At 57.7% G+C, this 25,129-nt stretch overlaps 1 protein-coding gene across 1 annotated transcript; it reads right to left on the minus strand.

Annotated features, from left to right (window-relative positions):
* Positions 1-488: 488 nt before the first annotated feature.
* On the minus strand, positions 489-20,987 carry ARSG (arylsulfatase G). Its single transcript, XM_088537446.1, is given in 11 exon segments — positions 489-495; positions 1,039-1,232; positions 2,265-2,355; positions 10,542-10,650; positions 13,988-14,068; positions 14,655-14,821; positions 18,465-18,602; positions 18,834-18,945; positions 19,336-19,383; positions 20,533-20,720; positions 20,794-20,987. Coding segments are annotated over 11 exon segments (1,329 nt in total).
* Positions 20,988-25,129: the final 4,142 nt, after the last annotated feature.

A 25,129-nucleotide genomic window follows, 5' to 3' on the forward strand; every position in this document is an offset into this window, starting at 1 on the left:
CTAAATGCGAGTCCCAACTGTTTCAGAAAACCCTCATTCGGCTGCTGAGAAATCCTGGCCATGCTGAAGACACAGCTGCACCATTGGTTCTGCGTTTGCTGCTCGGAGCAATCCCTGCTCTTCACAGTGTCCATGGAGAGCAGCCTTAGCCCAAGCCAAGTGTCATGCCCAGCAAGAGGCCAGGGAAGGACAGGACAGCTGGCACGAGAGCCCGAACCTCCCTCTCATAGACAGAGACCCTCTCAAAGACCCTCTCTAGTCTTTAAAGCAACCCTAGGTGAAAAAAAAAAAGCCTCCCTTGACAGCTAGAGAAGCAGGTGCTTCATTTCCCAGAGCACTCACCTTGTCCTGGCACGGAAAAGGCAGGAAATATTCTCTCTACAACAGACTTCCAGGGTCTCAACACCAGCAAGGGATGTTTGTGCAGAGGCTGTGGGCGGCCCCTTCCTTCCCTTCCTCATGCTCCCGTAGGCCCTCTGTTATCAGGCTCATTTTCTATCACGGAAAGGCAAGAGAATTTCCCTGAGGAATTTGCTCCACAAGCCAGCTCTTGGAGAAGGTAGTTTTCACCCAAGACCTGTCTCCTCCTCCGCTGAAGAGCTTTACAAACCCCATCTCCCTTCAGTTTCCACAAGGCCAGAAGCAGCAGGTAATGCTATGACCGGCTCCTCCGGCAACACAGGCCTGTGGGGGGACAGTCTTGCTCCATGATGAGCTGTGGGAAAGGGGACCCTCTTGACCCCGTGCCGATGCAGACACTCAACTCACCTACTGCTGGTCCACAGCACAGAGCAAAGGGACCCCCACAGCCTCCATCCCTGTCCTGCATGGGCAACCACAAGCCCAGAGCCAGGCTGAAGAGCAGCCCATGGACACAAGCTGGGATCAGTGCAAGCCATGAGGTGAGTAATCACAGAGCTGCGTTGCTGCCTCCATGCCCTGGTCCCACCAGGCCGCGGGGCCTGGGTGGCAGCGGCAGCCCACGTGCCGGGTGCTGCAGCAGGGAATCGCCGCAGGATCCTGGGAATAATCTGCAACCGAGATGTTGTCTGTTGCAATATCCCAAAGAGCTTCCGCGTAAGCCCTGCGGACTGCAGGTAACAGCGCCTGGTATTCCCTGGATGCCACGTCCAAAGGCTCCTGCTCCTGGATATCGTGATTCAAGTCGAAAATGAGCGGAGGCTCGTGATGCTCTGCAGGCCCAACGCTCCCATCGCAAGCCCGGGCTCCTCCTAGGGGGACAACCAAGACAAAAACACTGGAGTTCCAGGCTGGTCATCACTGTATCACGAATTTCTATCCACCTGTGACAGCTGGGCCCGGCACGGGGGAGGAAACACTGCAGAAATGGCTTAAATGCTGTAAGGGACAGGCCCCAGGGTGGCTGCAGTGCCTGGTAAAGGATTCGCCCTGGGCAGTTTTAACCTGGGAGGTTCAGCAGCAGCTTCGGTACTCCAGCCCAGGCTGCAGCTGGGTCTCCAGGAGGACCCACTTATAAAACACATGGAGGGGGCTGCGGAGCCATGGAGGGGACTGCAGAGCAGCTTGGGGGGCTAAGCACACAGACCACAGAGAACTGAAGAGCCTTGGGAACAGGCCAAGGGCAGCTGGGCAGATACAAGGGCAGCAGCAAGATGGAGCTCCGGATAGCACCAGGAACTGGAGGCTCCAGGCAGCACAGGTAAGTGGAACCAAATAACTAAGCACAGGATGAGCCACCTGCTCTGCCCCACGGTCTGTGCCGGGAGAGCGACGCTCCCAAGCGCAGAGCAAGCCCAGACCTTCCACATGGCCCAGGAGCAGCCAGCCCTGCAGCAGAAAACCCTCTTTGATATTCCACGAAATGGTGACCCTCAGGCTAAACATCCCCTCTTCGAACTAGCCCAACCCGCTCAGCACAGGCCTATTTTTAAAAGCATGTAATTTTGGGGGGCCAGAAAAGCCCAACAATTAGAATTCAGGGTGAACAGAGGCTGCCAGAGAGGTGTTCTCAGTCCACAACATCCCCACTTTGGGAGCCCAGGCCCCTCTGCTAGTCCAAGAACATGTCCAAGGTCAACAACCCTGTGCTGCAAAGCACATCACGCAGACACGTGTGGGCATTTACTTGCTCCTTGCTGGGAAAGGAAATACTTGTTCTTGCTTGTATTAATCTGATTTGGCTTTTAAGCCTATCAGCAGGGAACCAAGAACTTATCAGCAGGGAACCAAAAACTTTAGAAGCTTTTTCCTAAACTTCACTATCTCCAAAATGGACACGGTACCTGTTGTGTAGAACACCTTGTACTGAGCCAGTCGCAGGGCCTCGATCTCTCCGTCCTTCCCTGCAGCCCCGCTGTTGGGGTGAAGCAGCATCTGCAGGAAGAGGCAAAGATCCCCTCTCAGAGCACAGCACAGAGGAGCTGCTCCCACAGGGAGCTGCTGGCTCCCCACACACCACCACATCCCACCCGGGCACACACTGAAAGACATCATTTAGCCCCTGCAAACCGCAGGAGCTTGTCAGCAAACCACATTTTACCTGCTAGAAGGCCCACAGGTGTGAGAGCAAAAGGCAAATAAGAAACATCAGTATCTTTCAGCCCTCCATAATGATCGTGCTGGTTCCTACCACTTTTCCACGGGAACAGCTGAGCGCTCGAACAGGTGAGATCAGCCCAGTTCCTTCCTGGCAGGTAACACCTCTGTCTGTGCTGATGGCAGAGCACGACACCCTCTCCTGTTTCATTCTCCTTGCTTGTCCTCAGCCACAACCCACTGACAGACATCTCATGCACTCTATTCCAAAAATCGACACCATTTCCTAAACGCAAACACAGATTCTCTTCTTGATTTGCCCCAGTTGTACCAACTTGGAGCTGGTCTTCCCAGACCAGTTCTGCTGCACGAGTGGGATCCTGGAGGCACGAGACCGTCCAGAGGAGAATTCCTCAGAGCTACCAGCCAGCTTTGCACAGAGGCTCCTTCTACACCCACCACTGCCCTACTGTGCAAGGGGATGCCAAATGAGACACACATCTCCATCCCTCCTGCTGCGACTACAGCTCAGCTCGTGGCAGGGACATCTCAGCGATCCGTGCAGCTCTCTGGGGCCAGCAAGCAAGCCCCGAGTTCAGGCTGACCTCATGTGAGCAGAGGCTGTTCTCTTGGTTAGGTGTTGAAACGCCGGTCACGGTCCATCTCCTCCGGTGACTCACCCTGCGCTCCGAGCGCTCCCTGCCCTGACAACCACAGGCAGTGGGAACAGGGTGAGAGGAAGGGAAGGCGGGAAGGGCGGGTCGGATCTGTCTGTTTCAGTGTTTAGGACCCTTGATGTGCGCAGGATGACTGCCCTGGCACCCGCGAGCGGGAAGACAAGTGAGCTGGACGGCGCAGCGGCCTCCTCTGTCAGCTAAGGTCTGCTCTAGAGCCAACAGCTTTGTTGAGTGATGAGTCACTAGAGGCTTCCTCCCCAGGAATGGGGTTTAGAAGTGATTCAAGAAATTTCCACTGTGCTAAAAATTGGAAACATCTGCTGAAGTTGTAGGCAGCTGCCGGGCCAAGTTTAGTAACAGTGTTCGCAGCTGATCAGCGCTCTAATGACTTAGCAGGTGTCCCGCGGCCCAGGACACGCGGGCCCCCCGGAGCGCCCGGCCCGGGACATTGCTTTGGCAGCCCCTGCCCCTGCCCTTGCCCTTGCCGCGGGGTGGGACACGGCGCAGACCCAGCCTGGGAGCATCCGACTGGGAGCTGCAACGTCCGCCCCTCCTTCAAGCCAAGGCAGCTCCAAAAGTGGGAATTACGGATCATCTAAGCACTAGTGTTAGCATTTAAGCTAAGCTGCTGGGGCCATTCGAGCAGCAATAGAAGCAATTCCAGCCTCAAGACAGCCTCTGCCTGCACCCTCTGGCCTGACAGCCATAACTTCAGCAGCCCTGTGCCTGGTTTGGATGCTGCAACACCATTGTGAAAGCACTTAAACATCCTCTGCTACCAACAAGCTTTTGCCTAACCATGCCTCATAAAAACCCCAACAAGAAAATCTGTAATTTACTGCAATAAATGAGGCGCTAGATCCCACTGAGCCCTTCCAAGAAACATTCCCAAGGTTTGTGACCTACCTATTGATTGGTGACGTTATTAAAAAAAAAAAAAGAAAGAAAACAATACCCCCTGGAAAATCTTTTCTGAACTTAGTTCTCCAGGCTGTTTTCCTAAGCGAGCAAGTGCGTGGGGAGGAGGAGCACGTCCCTTTGACATGAAGCTAATGGAAAGAGCTTATTTGCCTGACACTTGTACCCTTGCTACATTTTGTATGGTGTGTTTATTTTTACTGTAAATAGCCCTTGCTCAAAGCAGGACCTTGGCGGCGGCCCCGGCGCAGTCACAGGTTGTACCGGCGCCTGCAGCGCAGAGCAAGGTTGTTGCAGGGAGCTCAGGGATGGAAACTCCAGAGCTGGGGGGACCGAAAGCAGAACAACAGCTGCCGGGGCCGGGTGTAAACGGAGCGGCCGGGTGACAAGGGGAAGGCGCTCGGGAGGCTTCATGTCAAGGAAAACCCTGCGACATCAAAGGGGCTGCTGCTCTGGCCGTGCTGCGGTGGCGGGAGCGTCGCTCGCTGCCAAGCATCGTGCGGGCTGCCAAGGCGGGAGGCGCCGCAGCCAGACCCACACTGGGCCGGAGCATGCGGGGTTGCACGCTGCTGCATGTGACTGCACACTGCTGCACATCACTGCATGCTGCTGCACGCTGCTGCATTATTACTGCACACTGCTGTACATCACTGTATGCGCACGCTGCTGCATATTGCTGTATGCTGCTGCACGCTGCTGCACACTGCTGCATGTCACTGTGTACTGCTGCATGTCACTGCACACTGCTGCACACTGCTGCATGCTTGTCTTGGCATATTTATGCCATCTGCCCTGCAGGGCACAAATCCGGCACCCTGGCATCAAGCAGAGACTGATCTGGCAGTGGCCAATTCAGAGCCCTGGGCTCTCACTCAGCACCTACAAACCCTCCCCCTTCCCCTGACCGCACACACAGGCCAGCAGAGGCACCTTCCAGCAAACGGTTATTGCCCACGTCCCCGTCACGAGCCCACAGCAAGGGGTGACTCGGGCAGCCGGGCACACACTGGCCGGGTCCCATCTGCTCCCACAGTTTCTCTTACGGTTCAGGAGACAGTTCCATAAATATGAACTAAACAGCAATAGCCCTGATGGATGCAGAGTGCGGAGCTGGCTGGTGGTGCTGGCAGGAGGAGGGAGTTGAGAGGCACAAGCAGCCTTCATCCGCGGGATCACTGTGAAAGCCACTGGGTTTGCTCAGCAAAAGTCTTGTGCAACTCGAAGCAAAGCGCTTGCCCTGCTGCTTGCTCTGCTCACTGCATTTTTGATGCTTAGAGGAGCTGTCAGCAGCTCCTATTGTTGTATGGGCAGAAAGCTGCAGGATGCTGGACTGTCTGCCCCACTCGGACATCAGGAACAGGCCCGTTACTGAGGCGAGGACGGCTGGGAATGGAGGCTTAACCATGTCTCCAGCTGTCAAGATAAATAAAAGTTACACAGCCAGGTGCATGCGCCCGCGAGCTGCTCTTTCGGACAACTGTGTCCCTTTGGGATGAACAAGGGAAATGCTGCGGTGCCTGGGCTGGACCCCACGGGGCTGCTCGGAAAGGCAGGAGGGAACAGCCTCCCAGGTGCTGACAGTTGGGGTGCCCAGCGCCCGGCCAGGAGCAGCGTCTCCTCCTGGGTCAGCAGATCCCCCCCGCTGCTGCTGGCACTTGGGAAGTCACGGCAGTGCTGCTCGCGCCCAGCGGCTCCAGCCGATAATCCCAGATTCACGAACAAAGCATTTCTGCTAACGGGGCTGCTCGGCAGATAACTCTTGGCTAATCCACAAGCCCTTTTATGGCCCCCAGGAGTCCCGGCTGTCGCTCTGCACCACGACCGCAGACTCGCACAAATTCCCAGCTTTGCAGCGGCAGGAGCAGGGCCGGAGTCAAAGAGCGATGCCGCGTCCCCGGGAACGGCGCCTCCGCGCCGCCCGCATGGGCTGAGCACGGAGACGCTCCTGTGGCTCGAAGCGCCGCCAGCTCTTCTGCTCCTCCCTCGCCCACGCCTGCCTTATCTGCCTGAGCCGCTGGCCCCACGGAGGCGGCAGCTCCCCCGGGCCCGGCGCAGCGCTGCCAGCTGCAGCCGGGCATCCCGCAGCACGTCCGTGCGCAGCACATCCCGCCGGGCCTGCCGCAGCAAAGCGCCCGCCGTCTCTCCAGACGGCCCCCAGGGTGCCCAGCATGACCAGGCGCCCGCAGCCACCCCCAGGCTGCCCACGCTATGGGAAGGCAGGACCCAGCTTTGCAAGGACGACGTCAGGAAGAGGATCTGCTGTGGCAGGATGGGAGGTGAAACCTACCGGGAAGGCCCTGAGCGGTGACCTCACCTTGTGGCCCTTGTCCGAGTGCCCAAAGAGAACCGGGGACACGTCCAAGCCATCGAAGCGCCTGTTGGGAGGAAGCTCAGCTCCAGCCAGGGCCACCAGCGTGGGGAAAATGTCCATGGTGCTGGAGGGAAGAGATGGGTTTTGTTAGCGCAGTGCGTGAAGCACCCTGGAAAAGCCCCACTGGTGGTGCTGGCAGGCCCACTTCTGAGCTGGGACCTGTTGCGCTGCCACCAGCCACCCCGTTGCTTCCCACAGTTCCTCTCCCTGCTGCAGCTCCTTGCCCGGACACAGCTTTGAGACGAGCCAGTCATCCCGACTGTCCCTGGAGCATCCTGTGCTCCCTGTGTGGTGTGAGCACCACATGTGCGCCCAGGGCACCACGTCCCGCTGCACCGGGCAGCGAGGGAGCAGCTCCGGGGTGGGCGGCAGAGGCACAAAGTGCTGTGCTGGCGCGGGGGCTTTTCAGGTCGACCGCGGCAGCCCTAGGAAAATGTGGTCTCACTTTTGCATCGCGCAGCATGAGCCGTCGCGGCCAGAATGGAAAATGAGAGCGGTGCTATTTTGTGCACTTGCACCCGGACGCATGTCAGCGTTTCCACCGTAATCCTCGTGTCTCCAGGGGTGGCCACCCCGCCGCACAACGTGGCTCGGGGGTCGCACGTGGCCGTGGGAGCTGCCACCCAGGCCCGTGAGCGGCTGCTCTCCGCGGCCGGAACCCTGGCGCAATGGTTCCCTGCGAGGTGGAGGGTGCCCACGCGGCAGGAATTTCGCTCACGCACGTCCTTGGCCGCCGGGCCGCTCTTTCCCCACCACTCTCTGCAAACTCGCTTGCGTGAGCAGAGAGAAGAAGCAGCCCAGGACTTAAGGGCCCCTGTTTCTGCCATTCAGCGAGGTTTAATCCAGCTGCTAAGAGACACGGAGAACAAATAGGAACAAACAAAGCGGAGCGGAGCCGGGAGGCAGTCCTGGCCTCAGCGGGATCTGGCTGTGCGTGGATGGAGGCCACGTGCAGCAGGAATGTCCCCGTGAGCAGCACGAGTCCTCCCGGCCGGCCCCAGCGGCGCTTGCAGCTCCGGAGCTGCTGCGAGTGCTCCTGAGGCACCAAAAGCTGCCCCAAAACAGCAGTCGGGCCCTCTGGACATGGTCACAAGTCACCCTCTCTCATGCTGGGGCTCTCCATGGTGTTATCAACTTGCTGCTCACGCACGGCTGCAGTGGGTGGCCTCTGTGAGCAGCTTGTGATGACGGGGACAGGCGGTTCCCCCGCAGCCACCAGACACCGTGCGTCACGCAGCAGCTTCACACGTGCAACGAGCCCTCCCTCCGCAGGCCAGATCTCTGTGCTGGACACAGGAGCCCTTTCTGAGCTGCTTCCTCAGGACACAGTGCTGAGACCAGCGGGAAGAGCTGAGCAATCCAAGAGGAAACTTGTGAGACATCAAATATGACAGAGACCGTCAGCCAGTATGAAAGGAAAATGTGGCGCTGCCCCAAACAAAGGTCATCCTGTAGCCTGGGGAAGGGTTCTCTCTGGGAAGACCAAGACCAAACCTACAACCTTGCACCTGACTAGGATTCTTGGGCCACCACCTGTGCTCATGTCACCTCCCGCTGGACTATCCGGAACAACCTGGAGAGTGGCCAAGAGGCATCACCAGCCGGTGGTCCCTTCTGCCCTTCTTGTCCTACCACAGGCTCAGCAGGACACTGAGTAAGTCCAGGGTCTTGGCTTGGGGATGACTGGAGGCAAAGGGGGTAAAAAATCTTCCCAGCTGAGCACAGATTGCCCCATGCAGAGTCGCAAATGGACTTTTGTCAAGGTGCCTGTCAAAGCAGAGGCCCTTCAAGCCCACAGATCCCAGAAGAAAAGCCGTGGAACTGCCCGTGCCAACCCAACAGCCCCAGCCAAGACTGCTCTTAGCAAATGAAGCAGCTCCGACTTCTGAAAAGCAGCACAAAAAGAGAAGCAGCCTGGGCCCGGCGAGGTGGCTTCACGCCCGTCCGAGGGTGGGAACTGGAGGGGGACACTTCAAAGGGAGAAGCAGGGCAGCGATGCTGGACACGGCGCAGCACGGAGCGCTGCAGGGCCCCGCAGGAGCAGCGCTAGGAGCGGAGCCGCCCGGCCGCACTTCCTTCCTTATCCACCATCCCACTGACCTATTTCTTCAGTGCCCTGCTTCTCTGCGCCGTGGGGCACGGCGCGGGTGCCGCAGGAGGCTCTACCATGACGTGTCCTTACGGGGAGCCGACACGGCGCATTTCGGCATGCGGCAGCGTGCGGGCGGTGCTGCCGGCGCAGGGCAGGGCGGCAGCATCAGCACCGCTGCCGCGGCGCCTCCCCGGCCTGCGGCCACGCTGACCCTCCTTCACCCCTGCGCCCCGCAAAATAAAGCAGTGCCCGGCCCGGCACAAAGCGGGTTTGGGGCATCTCCCCCACGGGCTCTTTATGCTCTGGAGGGGATGGGGAGGATGCGAGGAGTCTGCTAATCATGGGGATAGGATGGACGGATATCTGCAAGGGAAAGGCGGGTCGGTTGGGTGGGATTTCGGGTAGCACACCCAGGCCATCACCAGTGCATCAGCACACAGAGCCACATCCCGGAGGAGCCGTGGGCCCGGCCACATGCGCTTTGCTCCGCTGCTTACATCACACCTGGATTTGGAGGGGACAGCAGGGCTGGCCCGGCGGCGAGGCCGGCAGCCCTTCGCTGGCAATTTCCTGCCTTTTTGTCAGTTTGTGTCACACGCTTGAACTTTATGAAACCTCCCCAGGGTTTGTTGACTTTGAATTTCCGCGTCGGAGACGGATTCCCCCCTCGGCACTGCCGCCCAGCCCAGGCCCATGCAGCTGGGCTGGCGCTCAGAGCCGCCGCCGCGTTCGGCGGGGGCCGCGCGGGGGCCACATCAGGGCAGTGAGACAGGCCTGGCCCGATGGCGCTGCCGCCCTGCTGTCCCCCCGCCCCGCGCTGCCCTTGTCCCTCTGCCCAACCTGCCGGACTGGCTCCAGGAGGCAGGAACGCTGCCGGGGCGGGGAGGGGGGGTGTTTCGGGATGGGGCCCGTTGCTCCGCGGTGCTTCACGCTGCCTTGGGGCACAGGCTGAGCGCACGGGAGCTCCCCGGTGTGGGGCAACCTCCCCTGCACTAACAGGTCTCCGTTTTGCAGGGCGAGCCCCACTCCAGGAGGGAGAGCGGGGTGAAACGTGCAGGCCCCAGGGGACCGGAGCGGCAGGAGGCATCAAGGGGACGAAGGGGACACGAATGCAAGGAGCTGAGGAGGGGAAGGGCTGGGGCGGCCAAGAGGGCAGCATCAGCCTAAACCTCAAGCCAGGGGCCAGGGGCCAGGAGCTCCTCGCTTTGGAAAAGGGACGGACCCACACGAGCCACGGGCCTGGCCGGGCTCACACATGCCATGCAGGGAGGATGAGGAGGAGGCTGGCGGCTGTGAGGGCCTGCTGACCTGGGGCTCCTTGCAGATCTGCAGCCCAGCTGTGCTGGAGAGGCGAGGAGCAGGAGGTGACAACGCTGCCTCCATCCGCGCTGCCCAAAAACCCCCGCACAGGAGCTGCCAGAGCCACCTCGGAGCCTCGCCGCATCCTGAGCTCCCTGCAAACCCCATCTCCCCAGCCAGCCCCTTCCCACAACCACAGCCGCCTCCACACGAAGCCGTTTGCAAACCACAAAGCCTGAGCCCACTTCGCGGCATCACCTTCTAATTACCAGGAGGCGCTCAGCCACCACAGCAAGGAGAAACCCGGATCCCTGCAGCCGCCCAGCCCCACGGAATGAGCTCGCAGCAACTATTTGCTGAAGCACTAAGGCTTACGGGCCTGGCAGGGACAGAATTGGCGTCTTACACAAGGTACTCGGTAACCAACCCAGGCCACCGCTGCCAAAATTCAGCTAAGCGCCTGGTTCCCAGAGCTCGTCACCTGCTTGGTGACAGCGTGTCCTTGTAAACCAGGTCCTCCAGGTTTCGTCACAAGAGCCCGGACGCGGTGCCAAGGCAAGCAGAGCCGTCCCGCTGCCCCGTGCCCCTGCGCACACCAACGGCAAGCGCTCACCCACGGCGGGGCCACAGAAGGCCCTGGGGACCGGGAAGGTGGCCCTGTCCCTACCTGAGCATGGCGGTGCTGCTGCGGTTGGCGGGGACCCGGCCGGGCCAGTACACGAGCGCCGGCACCCGGTGGCCTCCTTCCCACGTCGTCTGCTTCGCTGAGCTGCCACCTGCAAGACACGAGGCCGCGCTCAACGTCCCCCGCCTGGCACATCCACCCGTGAGAAGAAGCTGGGACACCAGGAGAAGAAAGTTAAAGGAGTCTTTAAAGAAACAGGTGGGGCAGGGGAGGAGGTTCTGGTTGGGGCACGCTGCCTTTTCCTTGCTGTCTGCCCTCGCAGGTGGGAAATGCAGGGCTGTCCCCCGGCCCAGGCTGCTGGAGCTGTGGGGCGTTTGCACAACCCTTTGGTGTGAAACACAGGGAAAGCAGGAAACGTATGGAATTTCTGCAAGGAACCAGCGAAGGGGCCGTGCTGGGGAGCACACGGGAGCACACGGAGGGGTAGGTGAGGGACGCAGGGCTGAAACGGCCCTGTCACCCGTGAGTTCTTGCCTTCAGCTTGGGAACGCGTGGCCCTGCAAGCCACGAAAACCGCTCCGTTAAAAACACATTCCTTCTGATAAGCTACAGTTTGCTTTGCTGTCGTTTAATTAACCCTTTTGTTCTCTTCCCAGCACAGCCCAAAGGCCCCTGTGCTGCTACTGCTGTACTGAGACTCAATCAGTCCCGCAGCTTGCAAGGAAGTCACCCCATCCCTCTTTACGCAGGAAAATCACCCCATCCCTCTTCCCAGCCGGGACCCCAGGGCCACAGGAGAGGCCCTGAGCACCAGGACGAGGGTGAAGGGGCACTGCAGAAACTCTGCTCTTGCTGCAGCATGAAGTGACCCAAGAAGCGGCGGGGAAGGCAGAGGGGGAAGGGGACAAACAGAAAGTCTCAGCCGGTTCACCAAAGAGCCTTCCCAAGCTAGAGGCCGTTTCCTTTTGTTTGCCCTGCTTTCAGGCGTGCACATGGCAACAGCGTTAATCCAAAGCCATTTCCTCCAGGCAGAGCCAAGAGAAAGGAGATGTTCTTTCTGCTGCACAACAAGCTTTGAACCCGGCTCTGGCCCGGGAGTGCGTGTGCGGTTTCTATGGAACTCCCCATCCCGTCCGAGCCTCGCCGGGAGTCACAGTGAGTCACGGCTCATTTTACACTTCTTTGGGACAATCCTGCCTTCTCAGAACGATGCAGCTGGACTTACGCTACTAGGGGAAAAGAAAACACGGGTGTGAGTGTCCCTAGAGCGGACAGCGCTGCGACAATGACACCGTGCAGAACCCGGGAACACTGTCCATCCTGATGGCTCAGCCAAGCTGTGTTCCCCCCTCTCCCTTTTCCCACCCAAACCTCTGGAGTTCCTCCCTTTGGAGCCCGGTCAGAGGGACACAGACTACACTGGGATCTCTTGCAGCTATCAGGAAGATGAGCAGTGCTCCAACATGCACCACCTGTGACTCAAGGTGCCACCCATATTTTTAGATGCTGCAAGAAGCAATATTGAATATTGAGCAGTTTGTATCAGCCCACATCTCTGCAGGGGAGTTCACGAACATCTAAAGGACAGGTAAACGAATGCTTTAGGCACAAGCCCCTAACAAGCAGAGTCTCTCAAAAGATGTAGACTAGATATTTCACATCAAACCCTGGAGTGTCTTCAGAAAAACAGCAGCCAGAGCTGCCCTGGACACGCTAACGTTAGCACTTCCAGCAGTAAACAGTGCTGAAATGCCCCAGACCAAACCAGGGATTTTCTCAAGACCAGCGCTGATGCAATCCTGCTGTGACAGAGATTGATGGAAGCCACGGCTTTCCAGGAAAGACAGAATTGAGCATTCCCGTTGGAGGAAGAAAGCCACCGCATCCCCCAAATCTGCTGCAGCCCTGTCCTCCGGCTGGCCCTGGAGCGGGCGGCGAGTCCAGAACCTCCTCTTAAAGCCCAGCAGTCCCGACACCCCCTGCTCATCACTGCTTCCTCACACGGGAGCAGGGGGAAGCCAAGCACATGGACCTGCTGCCCCCTCCAAGCGAGAGCCTAATCCAGCGACCACCTAAATCAACGGAAAACATTCCTGGAATTTGGGTTGGACCTTGAAAGGAAACACGAACTCTGCGAAACGTGCGTGCTCCCAAGCAATCCTCCATCCACCTCCCTCCCTTTCCTTAAAAAGCCTTTCCCCTTAGGAAAGCCGCTCCACAGCACGTAGAGCCCATTCCCGCTGGAAGGCGCACGGAAAGGCCGCCCAGCAGGGCTGGGGGCATCGTCGAGCCGCAGCGTTTTCGCCAGCGCACGAAGGTGGAAGGTGCTGAGGAACTCAAGGGATAGGCAGGGTTACCCAAGACATTACGTAAAACAAGTTTTGCACGGTGCTGTGCTAAGGCAACAGCTCTTAGGGTCACGGGAGTTTGCAGTACTAGATACAGATCAGCCAGCGGCTGACAGTAACATGCAGCTATTATAGTCCCAGATATGTTTTTCTGCTTTCAAAATATCTGTGCAACAACAAGCTGTGGGATTTCAGAAATCATTGTTCCCAGCTGCTATTTACAGCCAGCTCCTAGAAACCTGACAACTTGATCTACTTCCTAACCTTACGTGATATTCGGGCTTGGGTTGTTTTTGCAGGGTTGCATGTGGGCAGCAAGATGCTGGAAGGGGGTTGTGTTTTTGCAGTTGTGTTCCCGCACGCTGGACTGCTTGTACCAGATACTCTGACTTGTGACCATGGGTTGCTCAAGAGCAGCCCAGGTCATCGGCAGGATTTGTTTGTTTACGAAAAAATTCAAGGTTCCGATTTCTTCCCGAGGCCAGGACACCCCAACGAAAGTATCCCAGGGAAGCGGAAAGGGAGAAGAGCGAGGCATCCGGCCGGCCCGCCGCGGGGTTTGCGCAGAGAGCCGGCTCCACTTCCTCCCGCTGCGAGGTGTCAGGAAGCAGCGGAGGAAAGACGCAGCCTCCGCGCGCGCGGCCTCCGCTGCGGCCTCCCCTCCCGCGGCCGGCCCGGAGCAAACAGGGAAACGGGACCCGCCACGCACTGACAGTGCGTAAGACAAGCAGAAGTGGGAAACGCCTGACTCATGCAGGCTGCTGGCCGCTGGAGCTGAAATAAACCCACCAACCAGATGGCTTGGCCGGAAAAGGAGGAAAAAAAAAAAAGAAATGCCGGAGAGAAAGCAAATAAAAGTCTCACAGAGCCCTGCTCAGGGGCTCGCTGGGGCGCTCTTCGTGGAGCGAGCCCGGGATGCAGCTCAACGCAGCGGGGCACATGAGGCCCTGCTGCAGCTGGCGACACCGGAATGGGAAGCGGGAGAGCTGTCCTTCTCCGTGCCACCTGCCTGGTGCCCCCGAGCGCGGCGCGAGCGCTTGTGCAGGGGAGTGGGCTGGGCAGCCACAGGCAGCAGAACCCACAGCAGCATCACGCCTTTCTGGAGACGAGCAGAGGCGTCTGCAGAAAGGCCCTGGTTACCTCGCGGGCGCTGCCACGCGCCGACGAAGGGCCCGACGCCTCCAGCCAGCTCGCACTTCTGCGCCCAGGGGCCGTTGTCACCTGCAAGAGAAAAAACGACCCCATGAGCGACGCGGACGGGCTGATGGAAGCCATGGGGCCACCCCTGTGCTCTCCAAGGGTCAAAGCGGAACCTGGGGCACCCTCCATCCTGTGCTTTGGGGGGCTTTTGTGCCCTGCCGCAAGATCCATGCCCCCCGCTATCCTCCTCCCCATAGCACACGTTAGCGAAAGCAGGGCCTGACAGTGCTGGCAAGAAAGGTTTATTCCCAACAAAATGGCCCCATCTCCTCAAGGCAGCCCAAGCCCCCCGTGTGTGCACGGATCTGCAACGGGAGCCTCAAGCTCTAATGAGCCCCCGGGCGCTTCCTGTCACCTGTCACAGCAGAGCCGGGCGGCCTCATTAGGAAGGCTTCTGGGCAAGAACGGATTTGGGCTGTTCAATTAATGAGGATTTGAGGCCTCATTAAGAGGCGGCCGTCCGGCTTGAACCCACGGCCGGGCGGAAAACAAGCTGCTTGACAGGGGGACCAGAAGCAGCTCCAGGGAGCAGGGCTGGTCCCCTCCGGGATCACGGCTCTGCCAGGGAAAATCCCCACGGAGGCCGTGCTCAGCCTCACTGCGTTACCTGCGAACCAGAGCAGTGTGTTGCCTGCACCGGCGCTGTCAGCCGCGTGCTTGAGGCTCCCCACGAGCGCGTCCATGTCCCGCAAAGCGGCTCCGTAGGCACCGGGACACGGGGCTGCCAGTGGCACGTGCATGTGGGCCAGGGCCACGTAGAGGAAGAATGGGCATCTGCAGGGGAAGCAGAGGCAACGGCGGCGCGTGGGGTGGACGGAGTGACGGGCATGGCGGCTTTCCCACCCCAACGCTCCCCACGGCCCTTCCCGGCCGTGAGTCACTTTTTCCCTGCTTCCCGATGCCATTTGCCTTCCTCCTTCTTCCTCCTCTGCTTGCCAGGGCTCCCCCAGCCATCCCACATCCGCGAGGGGCTGGTGGCACCGGCAGGACCCTGCTGCTCCTCTTCCTCCCTCCGCTCAGGGCTTGTTTCCCTGCTTCCCATTCCCTGGTGAGCTCTGCGCCCTTCGGGAGCTGCGTGAGCAGAGGAGGAGGAGGACGAAGGCCCCGAGCGTGGCCTCGGAGGCGGCACGTCCGCCACACGAGGCCGCTCCGCTGCCCCCGGGGCTCCCGCAGACACGTCCTGTTTTCTTGTTTACAGCTATATTTATCGCCTGCGTCGAGGCCTGCTCTTCCTCAGGGACCTCCGAAGGGAAGGGTGGGATGACAAGCGGCGGGAGGGAGCAGATCCCGGTGAGTCGGCCGCGTCCGTGCCCGGCCGTGCGCGCCGCCGCCAAGGCCCCGCGGCCACCTCGCCGCCCCGCTCCGGCAGAAATTAAGATGCTTCCCTGGGCTCTTCAAAGGCTGTTTACAGCCCCTGGCCTACACTTCCTTCCTCTGCCGCACAGATGTCACCCACCTCAGGATCACGAATTAATAAATCTCATCCCTCCCTGAATAGCCTCTTTATGCGGAGCAGAGCCAGAGCCAGAAGAGGTTTTGTGCCCTATCAGCGCCTGGCCAGGTGCTGCAGCTCCTGCGAAACGACGACATTTGAGGAACAGGGGAGTTGACTGCACTTCTCATGAGTTGCTGCTGCTAAAGGACAACCTCCTGCCACTGGCATCTTTCTCCTGGGGCTCCCAAAATGGACAGAGCTTCCCTGTCTCCTACTTCAGCAGGGCATTCGGCTGGGACCTGCCAGCCCCAGAGCCAGGGGGATCGGCCCAGCTCGGAGGGCAGAAACATTCGCCACTTCATCATGCAAAAATGCTCAGCATCCACTTGACTTCTTATCTGTAGAACTGCACCAACTCAGGCCTGTGCTTAGCAGCTCTTGTGCAGCCAGGAGCACTTCTCTGCTTCGCGTCGGCACTGTGCACTGCCCAGCAGAGCACTGGAGCCCTGAGGTTCAACAGGAGCAAGAGGGTTTTTCCCATCCAACCTGCCTGGCCCCAGACTCCTGGAAAACAATCCAAGGGATCCAGACAGACTCATGCCCGCTCTGTTCAGCTGTGATGCTTGTGGACTTTTTGCATCTATGTTTCATAACTCAGCCCCTCTCCCCAAAACCGAGCAAACTTTTAATCAATAAGTCAAGGCGGATGCCCTTGGCCTTTGCTCTCCTCTTTATTGCGCTTCAAGTGTTCTTCTGGAGGGAGCCAAATCTCACTGCCACTAATTGCTCAACCTTGACATGACTAGTTAAAAAAACACTGAGATGACAAACGCAGTGTTCTTTTTGTTGCCCCACACCGCGTGAGTCAGGCTAAGAAAAACTGGAATAAGCTATCAAGGAGAGCGAGAGAAAAGGCAGGTACCTGTTTAATCCAGTTCTCTGCAAATGCAGATAACCCCAAAATATCTATTAGGAGGTTAAAAGATTTTTCTATTAACCCGGAGCACACCCATTTGGTTCCAAAGTCTAACAAGGCCCATTTGCCAGGCTGAAGGGATTTTGCACAAATTCCATTCAAACAGACAAGCACCCAAATGCAACGAGGTGGTTGCGCATATCTGTGAACCCCAACCCAAGCACCCGACCCAACCATGCGGCACTGCTCAGCCGAGGCAGCCATCTCATGAAGCTGCCACTTCTTTGCTTCTGCGGGGGTAAATTTGCAAGCAAATTTGCAAGCAAAATGGTACCCAAGCTTACAAGAATTCATATCTTTATGCCTTTTATCACTTATCAAAGGTTCAGGACTGCCTCATACAAGGTCACTAGCAATGCTCTTAACAAGGAGAGCAGCAACCGAAGGGCCATAACTGTTGAGATGTTGCTGCCCTGCAGCATTCCCCCTCTTCACACTGCAGGAAGACATTCTGCAAAGACACAGCCTCTAATCCCCGAATAATAGGGATTATGAAACGTGACAGGGAGCCCATCAGCAGAGGTTTCAGAGTTCTCATCTCCACAGCTCAGAAAAGCAGTTTTATTCCTTTAGAAAATTCAAGCCCAGACTCCTCATATTCCTATAAGGCCCAGAGAAAACAGACGTTAAGTCCCAGTGCTCCAGTTACTATCTCCAAGCATTTTCTTCTGCTCACATTTCTCCAGAGCGACTAGGACTGAGGAATCAATGTCCAGTCCGATTTTAGAAGCCAAAATGTACACTGCCCTACAACCAGGCAGTGATTACATCAGGGAGGAGAAGTCACCTTAGTTAATTAATTCCCACATTTCACCCCAAGGCATTTTTCTGCTCCACACCCTGCAACGTCCAAACACCTCTTGCACCCATAAGACCATAGCATGCACTTTCTTGTCTGCTCACCAACAACCAGCACCACCTTGTTGGCAAAAAAAAAAAAAAAAAAAAAAAAAAAGGGTTCACACATCACATAGGGAGGAAACTTTGGAGGAGAAGGGGCAAAGTTGCCCACTCTGGTTGCTGGGTCACAGTTTTTTGCTCTTTCTGGGACAGGGAAAAACAGAGCAAAGGCTGTTCCAGATGTGACAATGCTACCAGGCCTGCTGTGGAACCATGAAAATAAATAAAAGAGAAAATTAGACACCAGAATAAGAGTCAGATGCCCAAATTCCTAGTTCTGTCCTAGCCTTTGTAGGACACCAGACCACTGAAAATGCCTTTGCACCCACAAATTAGTTAGCTAAATAACCATTTGCAGGAAACTGCTATTCCCATGGACAGCAGGATCTTTTCCACCCGGGATTCTGGTTTATTCCCCGAACCGATGCAGTGAGAGAGCAAAGCGTAAGCCCCGCTCTCATCACCTGGATCTCCTGCCACTTGTGACTAAACTCCCCGTGGCGGTGTGAGCGTGGCGCCGCACCAGGCAGCACACACCGAGATCAAAAGCTTTGACCTTTCTAGTAAATTGTATTTATAAACGCTCATGATCCCTTTACAGGAGATGCACTGAAGGCTAAAGCACTTTCAGGGGAATCCTGCAGAACATCAATGAAATCCTAAGTGGCTGCTGCCTCTTGCAGCAGGCTGGAGAACAGAACTGTTGACATTTCCTCTGCACAGATCTGCTCCCTGGGAATCATTAGAGGGAATGTGCTCATCCGGCAGCACCCCGGCGCTCTCGGCGCCAGGTTCCTCGTGCACATGCATGGTGCTGCTTCGCTCGCCTCCCTCTGCAGCACCGACATCGCCACAGCCTGAGCGCTACCAGCTATGACCCAGCTGCCAAATTCAGCTCCCAAACACTGCAGGGCTCAGGGAGAAAAAGAAACAGGCTTGGCAGGGAACAACCAGGAAACACCTACCACTGCAGCTCACGGGGAGCACCCCAGAGTCCCGTTTCTCTTGGGTTAGTGACCTACCAGAATATCCACATCCCAATCTCCTGTGATAACCAGGAGATGCCTACAGTGAATCGGGGGCCGGGTGGGCGCGCGGCTCCTTACCGGGCTCGCTGCATGAAGCGCGCAGCTCTCTCTGCGTACAGCGCCGCCAGGCTGCTCAGGTTGACGGGCTGCTCCACGATGCTAAGGTTTTCGAAGAGGGGAAGGGCCACCTCCGTGTAACAGTCTCTCCTCACACGGCTGCAAGGAGAAGTGGCAGCCCCGTTAGTCACCGGTACCAGCATGAGCGGCCACAGGCAGCTCGCTGGGACGCGACGCGGCCAGGCAGCCTTCCTGCCGAGGAAAGCAGATGCCCATGGCCAACACCTGGAGCAAAGCCTCCACCTTCCATCCCCACGAGCTCTTGGGGCTGGACGGGTTGTGGAAGTACCTGCCCTGCAGGTGTTTTGGGCCCCCCAGTGCAAGCTGTACCTGTGCACTGCGGCGCGGCGAGCGCAGGCGGGACACGGCGGCAGGTTGCAGCCGGGGCTGTCCGTACAGCCCATGTCATGGCTGTACGGGATCCCGAAGTAATAGTCGAAACCTGCAGGTCACAGCAGTGCGGAAGCCAGGTTGAGCTGCTGGAAGGAGCTGGGCTCTTCGGCCCTCTTGCCCAGCTGGGGCTGCTGAGCGTTTTGGCACACGGGGAGCAAAGTTCCAGACCCAGCTGCAAGACTCCACTGCAGGCCACCTCCAGTCTAGGCAGTCTGGACACAGCTGCCCTGCTCACAAGAGCTCCCTGGCACCTCATCATCACCTCGGCTTTGATTCCCTCCCTGCCATCTTTCTCGCCGTGGCACAGGTTCGCTCACTCCAACAGGAGCCACAAAGCCCTCAGCACTGCCCTCCATCCTGGGAACATCCCCTTTTCCACCCCACTCCCCAAATTACCCCCAGGAGCCCTGGGACTGGCTCGGAGAAGGGAAATCCTCACCGCGGAAGTTGGGGTGATAGCGACCATGGTGTCCCAGGTGCCATTTACCTGCGGAGAAGCCATAAAAAGTCTTTGAATTCAGAGATCAACTTGGCTATGGACTTTGCAATTAGCAGTGATTACACACGGGCCACAGTGCAGGAGGTTTTAATCTAGCAACAGAAAGGCTACTTGTTTTTGCTGGCCTGATTTCTAGAATGCAGCTTTGCAGAAACCCAGAAAAATGCTAAAGGTATCTGGTGTCTGAGCAAACCAACCGCCTGGAGCCTTAAAAAGCTCTTTCACACATTGGGCGGTGGAGGAGAGGACTTTCCAAGCAGTTGGAACAACCGGCTTCATGCTCCCAGCTCCAGCCCACACGGTGTCCTGATCCTTGCTCACACTGAGAACGTGGATCTGGGGGAGAACAGCAAAAACTAACCAAGCAGAGAGACATGGAACATTCTGGTGCTGCCCTGGCGCAGGGCAATCTTTCCTTGTGCACCCCAAACGTCAGCCCCAGTCCTGCTCTCGGAGCTGTGCAAAATTCAGTACGACAAAAGCGACAGAAGACAGAGCTCCGCGCCCACCAGCAACCCCTGATGTCAAAGCAGAACTTTGCACCGTGAGCATCAGCTGCGACCACGGAGGCATTTTGCTAACCGAATTTTGTGAACGCTACAACTCTTTCATTCCAATGTGACGGTTGCAGTGGGAATTCGCTTGGCCCTGTTATCCACAGCTGGGATAGACTGGGAAGACGACACAACAGTCCCTTATCCACCGCGAGCACTCACGAGCCGTGGACAGCAATTGCCTGCTCCAAGCCAGCACCGAGCACGTCAGGACCGGCATGGGACATGCGAGGACAGCGCTATTCTGCACCGTCATGTTTTCTGACGAAAGTGGAGCATGTTCATTCTCAAGGTTATGCAACGAGAGTTTCAATTTAAAACTGGAGCAGGCCCAAATTTCAGGCTGTGTTTTCTGCTTGAAATTTTTTTTTTGATAAATGATTTATGTGTGCAATTACAAACAGAGAGAAGGAAGTGCAAAACCTCTCATAGGCAACCCTTTAAATTCACCATTAGTTGCCACCTGAGAGTCAGGTCTCCCCTTCCTTCAGGTGCAGCATCGCCCCCATCGCCGCCTCCCTCGCAAGGAGGCAGCTCCATCCCACCGGCGCCCATGCAGAAGGATGGGCAAGGCTGGAGTTACCTATGGCCGCCGTGCTGTACCCGGCCGCCCGCAGGACCTCGGCCAACGTGCTCTCGTTGAGGGGGAGGCCCCCGCGTGAGGCGACGGCAAAGTTGTGGGTGACACCATTGCGGGCGCCGAGACGCCCGGTGAGCAGCGCGGCGCGGGACGGCGAGCACGTGGACGCGGCCGCGTGGAAGTCCACGAACCTGCAGGAGACGACGTGGCAGCCGGGCGCAGGAGGGCGCCTGGCCCCGCCGCGCCGGCCGCTCCGCCGCTCACCTCGTGCCTTGCTCCGCCAGCTCGTCCAAACGCGGCGTGTCCTTCGTCTCCGGCCAGTTGGCCCCCAGATCCCCCCAGCCCAGGTCGTCTGCCAGGATGATGACGAAGTTGGGCCTGGGCCGCACGGGATGCTGGGCACGGCCACGGAGCAGCGCGGCCAGCAGGGCCAGCACGGCTGCCCACGGGGCCCACATGGCACCTGGCGCTCACGCACAGCCAGGCGCCCAAAGCAGAGCTCGAGGTGACACCTAGAAGCTAGAAACGCCGTTTGAAGTCCCTGCCGCTCTGCTCTTGGCTTTCCTTTCTTCCTTCCTAGTAAACACCTAATTAAACGCAAACCCAGACGGTGTTTTCTCCTCTAGGAGCAGGCTGGTTTTCTCCTTTCTGCTCACCGCAGCCCAGGGGCCATCACTCCGGACAAGGGGATCTTCCCATGAGGAGCTGGGAACATCACTTCTCCCACTGCTGTCCACCTCTTCCGAGGGATAACCAAGGTAGCGGCGCTGAGTGTCCGATGGCCCTTCGGGAAAGGTTACTACGAGTCATCCTGCGCAAGAAAAACAAGACTCAATTAGCACCTGAAAGAGCAGCTCTTTTGGCCTCCGGTCCAGCACGGGCACGAACTGTTTATCTAGATGCTGAGACTTTGCCTTTGAAGTTGCACTTTTGCTGTCAAGCTCAGGATTGCTCAACTGTTTCAACGCAGGGAAACAACGAGTGCCTCTCTTGCAATCACCGCATAAATTCTGAGCATTTCACGCAGAGAAGCCCTATTTCCTCTTTTGCAATGGGTGTTCGGAGCAGCCCTGGGAACATTGCTGCACCCAGGCTTGTCGAGCACCCCCGCATCTGACTCCCAAGCCCCACCAGGTTACGCAGGATTGCTGACATCTGCCTCAGCAGGGAAATGTGCATAGGCTTGCTCTAATTCTTCACAATTTGCAAGGCGCTCGCTTGGCTCCTAAAGCTCCTTGCTCCAATTCGGTCCTCCCTGTGTTGCCCCATTCTCACCCATGGGGGTGAAGAGGTACCGAGTCACACACCGGGGAGTGGCAGAAGCCACTTCCTTACAGTGAGAGGGCAGAAATCCCAGCGAACAGGGAATGCCACAAAGCCCAGGAATACTGGGGCTAACGGGGCTGAACACTCTGCCGTGCTGCCTTCGAAAGCAGGGGGGTTGCTGCAAAGGCAGCGGCGAGAGGGTGAACACCCTGGCGACTAATGACACAGGAGGAAACACGGGATCTTAAGTGGAAAATTAAGGCCAAACGCATACAAATCTGCCCAGATCTGACAAAACCATGCTGATAGGAAGGCGCACAGCGCTGGTGCCGTGCTCCGCGTGCCGGGATGGGGCGGCCCACGGCGGGGGTGACGCGCGCACGCCAGCGGCATCCAGCTAGGACCAGTGTTGTGACAGATGCTTCCAGTCGTGCATCAGCGACCTTGGGGAAGGAATGCGCAGCTGAGGACACAACGCCGGTGGGTCGGTCAACACTGCCGAGGAGGACGACAGCCCGAGTGACCCAGATAAACCCAGAGTGGGAAGTCAATACGGGAATCGTCTGACTTAAAAGAGGCCGGTGCGATACAAGGAGGCAGGACAGGAAATACAATGAGCCCAATCTGTAGTCCGAGAATTTTGTAGCTGGCAAAACAAATTATTCCCAGGCTTCACTATGTAGATTTTAAGAGCTCAGGCGGGCAGCTCAGACCGGCAGCTCTGGGTCTTTTACGCAGCACCGCAGTGATTAGGAACAGAGCTCGGTAACTTGTAGCCCAGAGCTTTAATTCATAAACTTCCATGTGTAGAGCTTGACGGGGAGCGAGCGGCAGCCGGATCAGCTGCGTGGGCCCATGTTCTGCCTGAACCACAAAACCACAGCTCCTCTCAGCTGCAAAGCAGCAAGGGGAGCCTCGATTAGGTTTGGGGACATAGCTGACTGGAGCTACATAGTCTTTATTTTCCCACCAATAAAATAAAATAAAATAAAATAAAATAAAATAAAATAAAATAAAATAAAATAAAATAAAATAAAATAAAATAAAATAAAATAAAATAAACTCCTCCCTGCCATCACAGTCTGGTTTCAGAGAGATTCACCTCCTGCTTGGACCATGCTCCATAACCCCAGAGGGGACCAAAACCGCGCACCTTGCAGATTGCTCTCAAAAGGGCCTTCAGGCCAGAAACAGATGAGAAAAACTGCGCTGACACTCAGCTCCAACCCATGGAGAGGGACAGCGAGATGAAAACCTCAAAATCGTAACCCCTGCAGGTTTAATGTCACTGTGAAGAAGCTACTTGAGGCCTGGCGCGGCTGGCGGGTGCGATAGCTCCTCGCCTGGGTGCCGAACACCCAGATAGCAGAGGGGAAACGCAGCGCTCAGCACCACGGCCGCGTCAGCTCCCTGGGCGTAATTGCACCCCCAATTAAGGCCTCCTTCACCCTGCAGAGGAGCGCACTGCACTGTGCTCCTTGAAACGCGGCGCACGCTGCACGGGCGCTGCGGCCCCGGCAGGACGCTGGAGACCATTCCCAGTGCAAAGTCCCCAGGCTCAGGAGCAGCTCAGTAATCAGCGCAGATAAAAGTGTGTTTTGATAAAGCCAGATAACGCAGGCCAGAAATAACAAGAAAAGCAGAGAAACCAAATCAGAGAAGTCCAGAGTGCCGGTCGGGGGCCAGAGGATGCCCGGGCTGCCAGGGATGGCACCGCCGCTCACACCCCGCTCGCTCACCCAGCACTCGGGCTTTAGTACACATTAACCAGAAGTTTACAAATCTCGGGGCTGCCCAGCTCATTGTCACATTTTTCACATTCTTTGGTGTTTTCACGCCTGCCTGGAGAACAAAGCGGCGGCCCTGGCCCAGGAACCTGCCGCGCTTTGAAGTCTCCCAAGCCCCTCCGAGCTGCCCAGACCTCTCCAGCAACCCATGGAGAGCCCAGCCAGATCGGCAAAAGCAAGGAGACGGGATGCGGCAGGACCCAAAGACTGTGTCCAGAACCCCAGCAGGCTCCCGGACCGTCCAAACAAGCAGCCCAGGTTCTGTTTCTGATGAGAGCTCGGCCAAGGCAGCGGGTGTGAGTCCTGCCCTGGTCCCGCTGGGCCCCTCGGCAGAGCTGCCTTCCTGCTAAGGCCGCCTTCCCAATGCTGTGCACACAGGCAAGAGCTTATTCCAGGAAAAAAAAGGTTTCCTACCGGAATAGCTTAGACTAGCTCTCCTACCAGAACAAGCAGCACCGACAAAAACATATTTTTGCAGATTTGCTAGGATTTCTGCCAGGTACTCAGGCAGGAGAATTTTTTTCACCCCTCTTACTGCTAGGCCCTTTGCAGAAAACATTGTCCATGTGGAGCAGGAACAGTGGGACAAACTCCAGTGGGATAACCGAGCGTCCATCCCAAAGGCCTCCATGAAATCTCACTGTACTTAGGGGGTGGCGGGGAAGCATAAAAAGGGGCAAAGAACGAGAAGGTGAAGCAGAGAGGGGCAGATGCAGAGCACTGACAAGAAATGCCAAGGAGAAAATCTCCTTTGCTTTTTTCATGCCAAAGATATTTGCATTCTTATTTCTCCCCTGGAGGCACAAACCGCTTTTGTTGTCCCATAACCACTGGCACTGCAGCTGCTGGGGCAGTCCCGGCACAGGGAGGCCGATCCACCGGGAGAAGCCTGCGCACCGGGACCTGCGGTCACCCCAAAGCACGAAAATATAAAAACGCAAGGAGTTGCAGGAAAGGGATATCCCAAGATGGGAAAATCCGAGTGTCCCTAAAGCGAGCGCTGGGACAGGAGGTTGTTCCAGATGGGACCGCAAGGAAGGAGCAGAGCTGGGGGACATCAGCCCAAGTGCCCCTGCGGAAGCGATGGGTGATCGGCGCCGTGGTCAGGGATTTGGAGGTATCGCGCCCACTGCGGGCACCTGCGATACCCCTGCCAGCTTTCCCAGGAAGGAAAAGATTCGTGATGCCATCCCCAGCGAAACAGCTCACCCTGCACTGCGCCCCACGCAGGACCATTTCCCGGGGGTGATCCTGCTGCACCCGTGGCCAAGCAGGACCCTTCCTGCGGGTTCTGCCTGCCGCCCTGGCTCCCGCTGCTCCCGCAGCCGGGCAGTGCTGCTGTGCAGGGTGCTGGCGGCTCCTGGGGTGCTGCAGGGAGCTGCTCGTTTCCTTCATGACCGGAAAATAATCCCCATTTCCGAGCACGCTGCAGACAGAGAACGTCCCCCCGCTTGGCGCTGCCGGCGGGGCCCGGTGGCTCCCTGGCCCACGCGGTCGGAGGCGCCGGGTCCGGGGCTGCTCCTCGGCCGCGGAGCTCCGGGGCAGCC

This window comes from Tinamus guttatus, unplaced genomic scaffold (genome assembly GCF_059628265.1).
Source record: "Tinamus guttatus ecotype Peru unplaced genomic scaffold, ASM5962826v1 Tinamus_guttatus_pri_ptg000045l, whole genome shotgun sequence".
NCBI classification, from domain to species: domain Eukaryota; kingdom Metazoa; phylum Chordata; class Aves; order Tinamiformes; family Tinamidae; genus Tinamus; species Tinamus guttatus.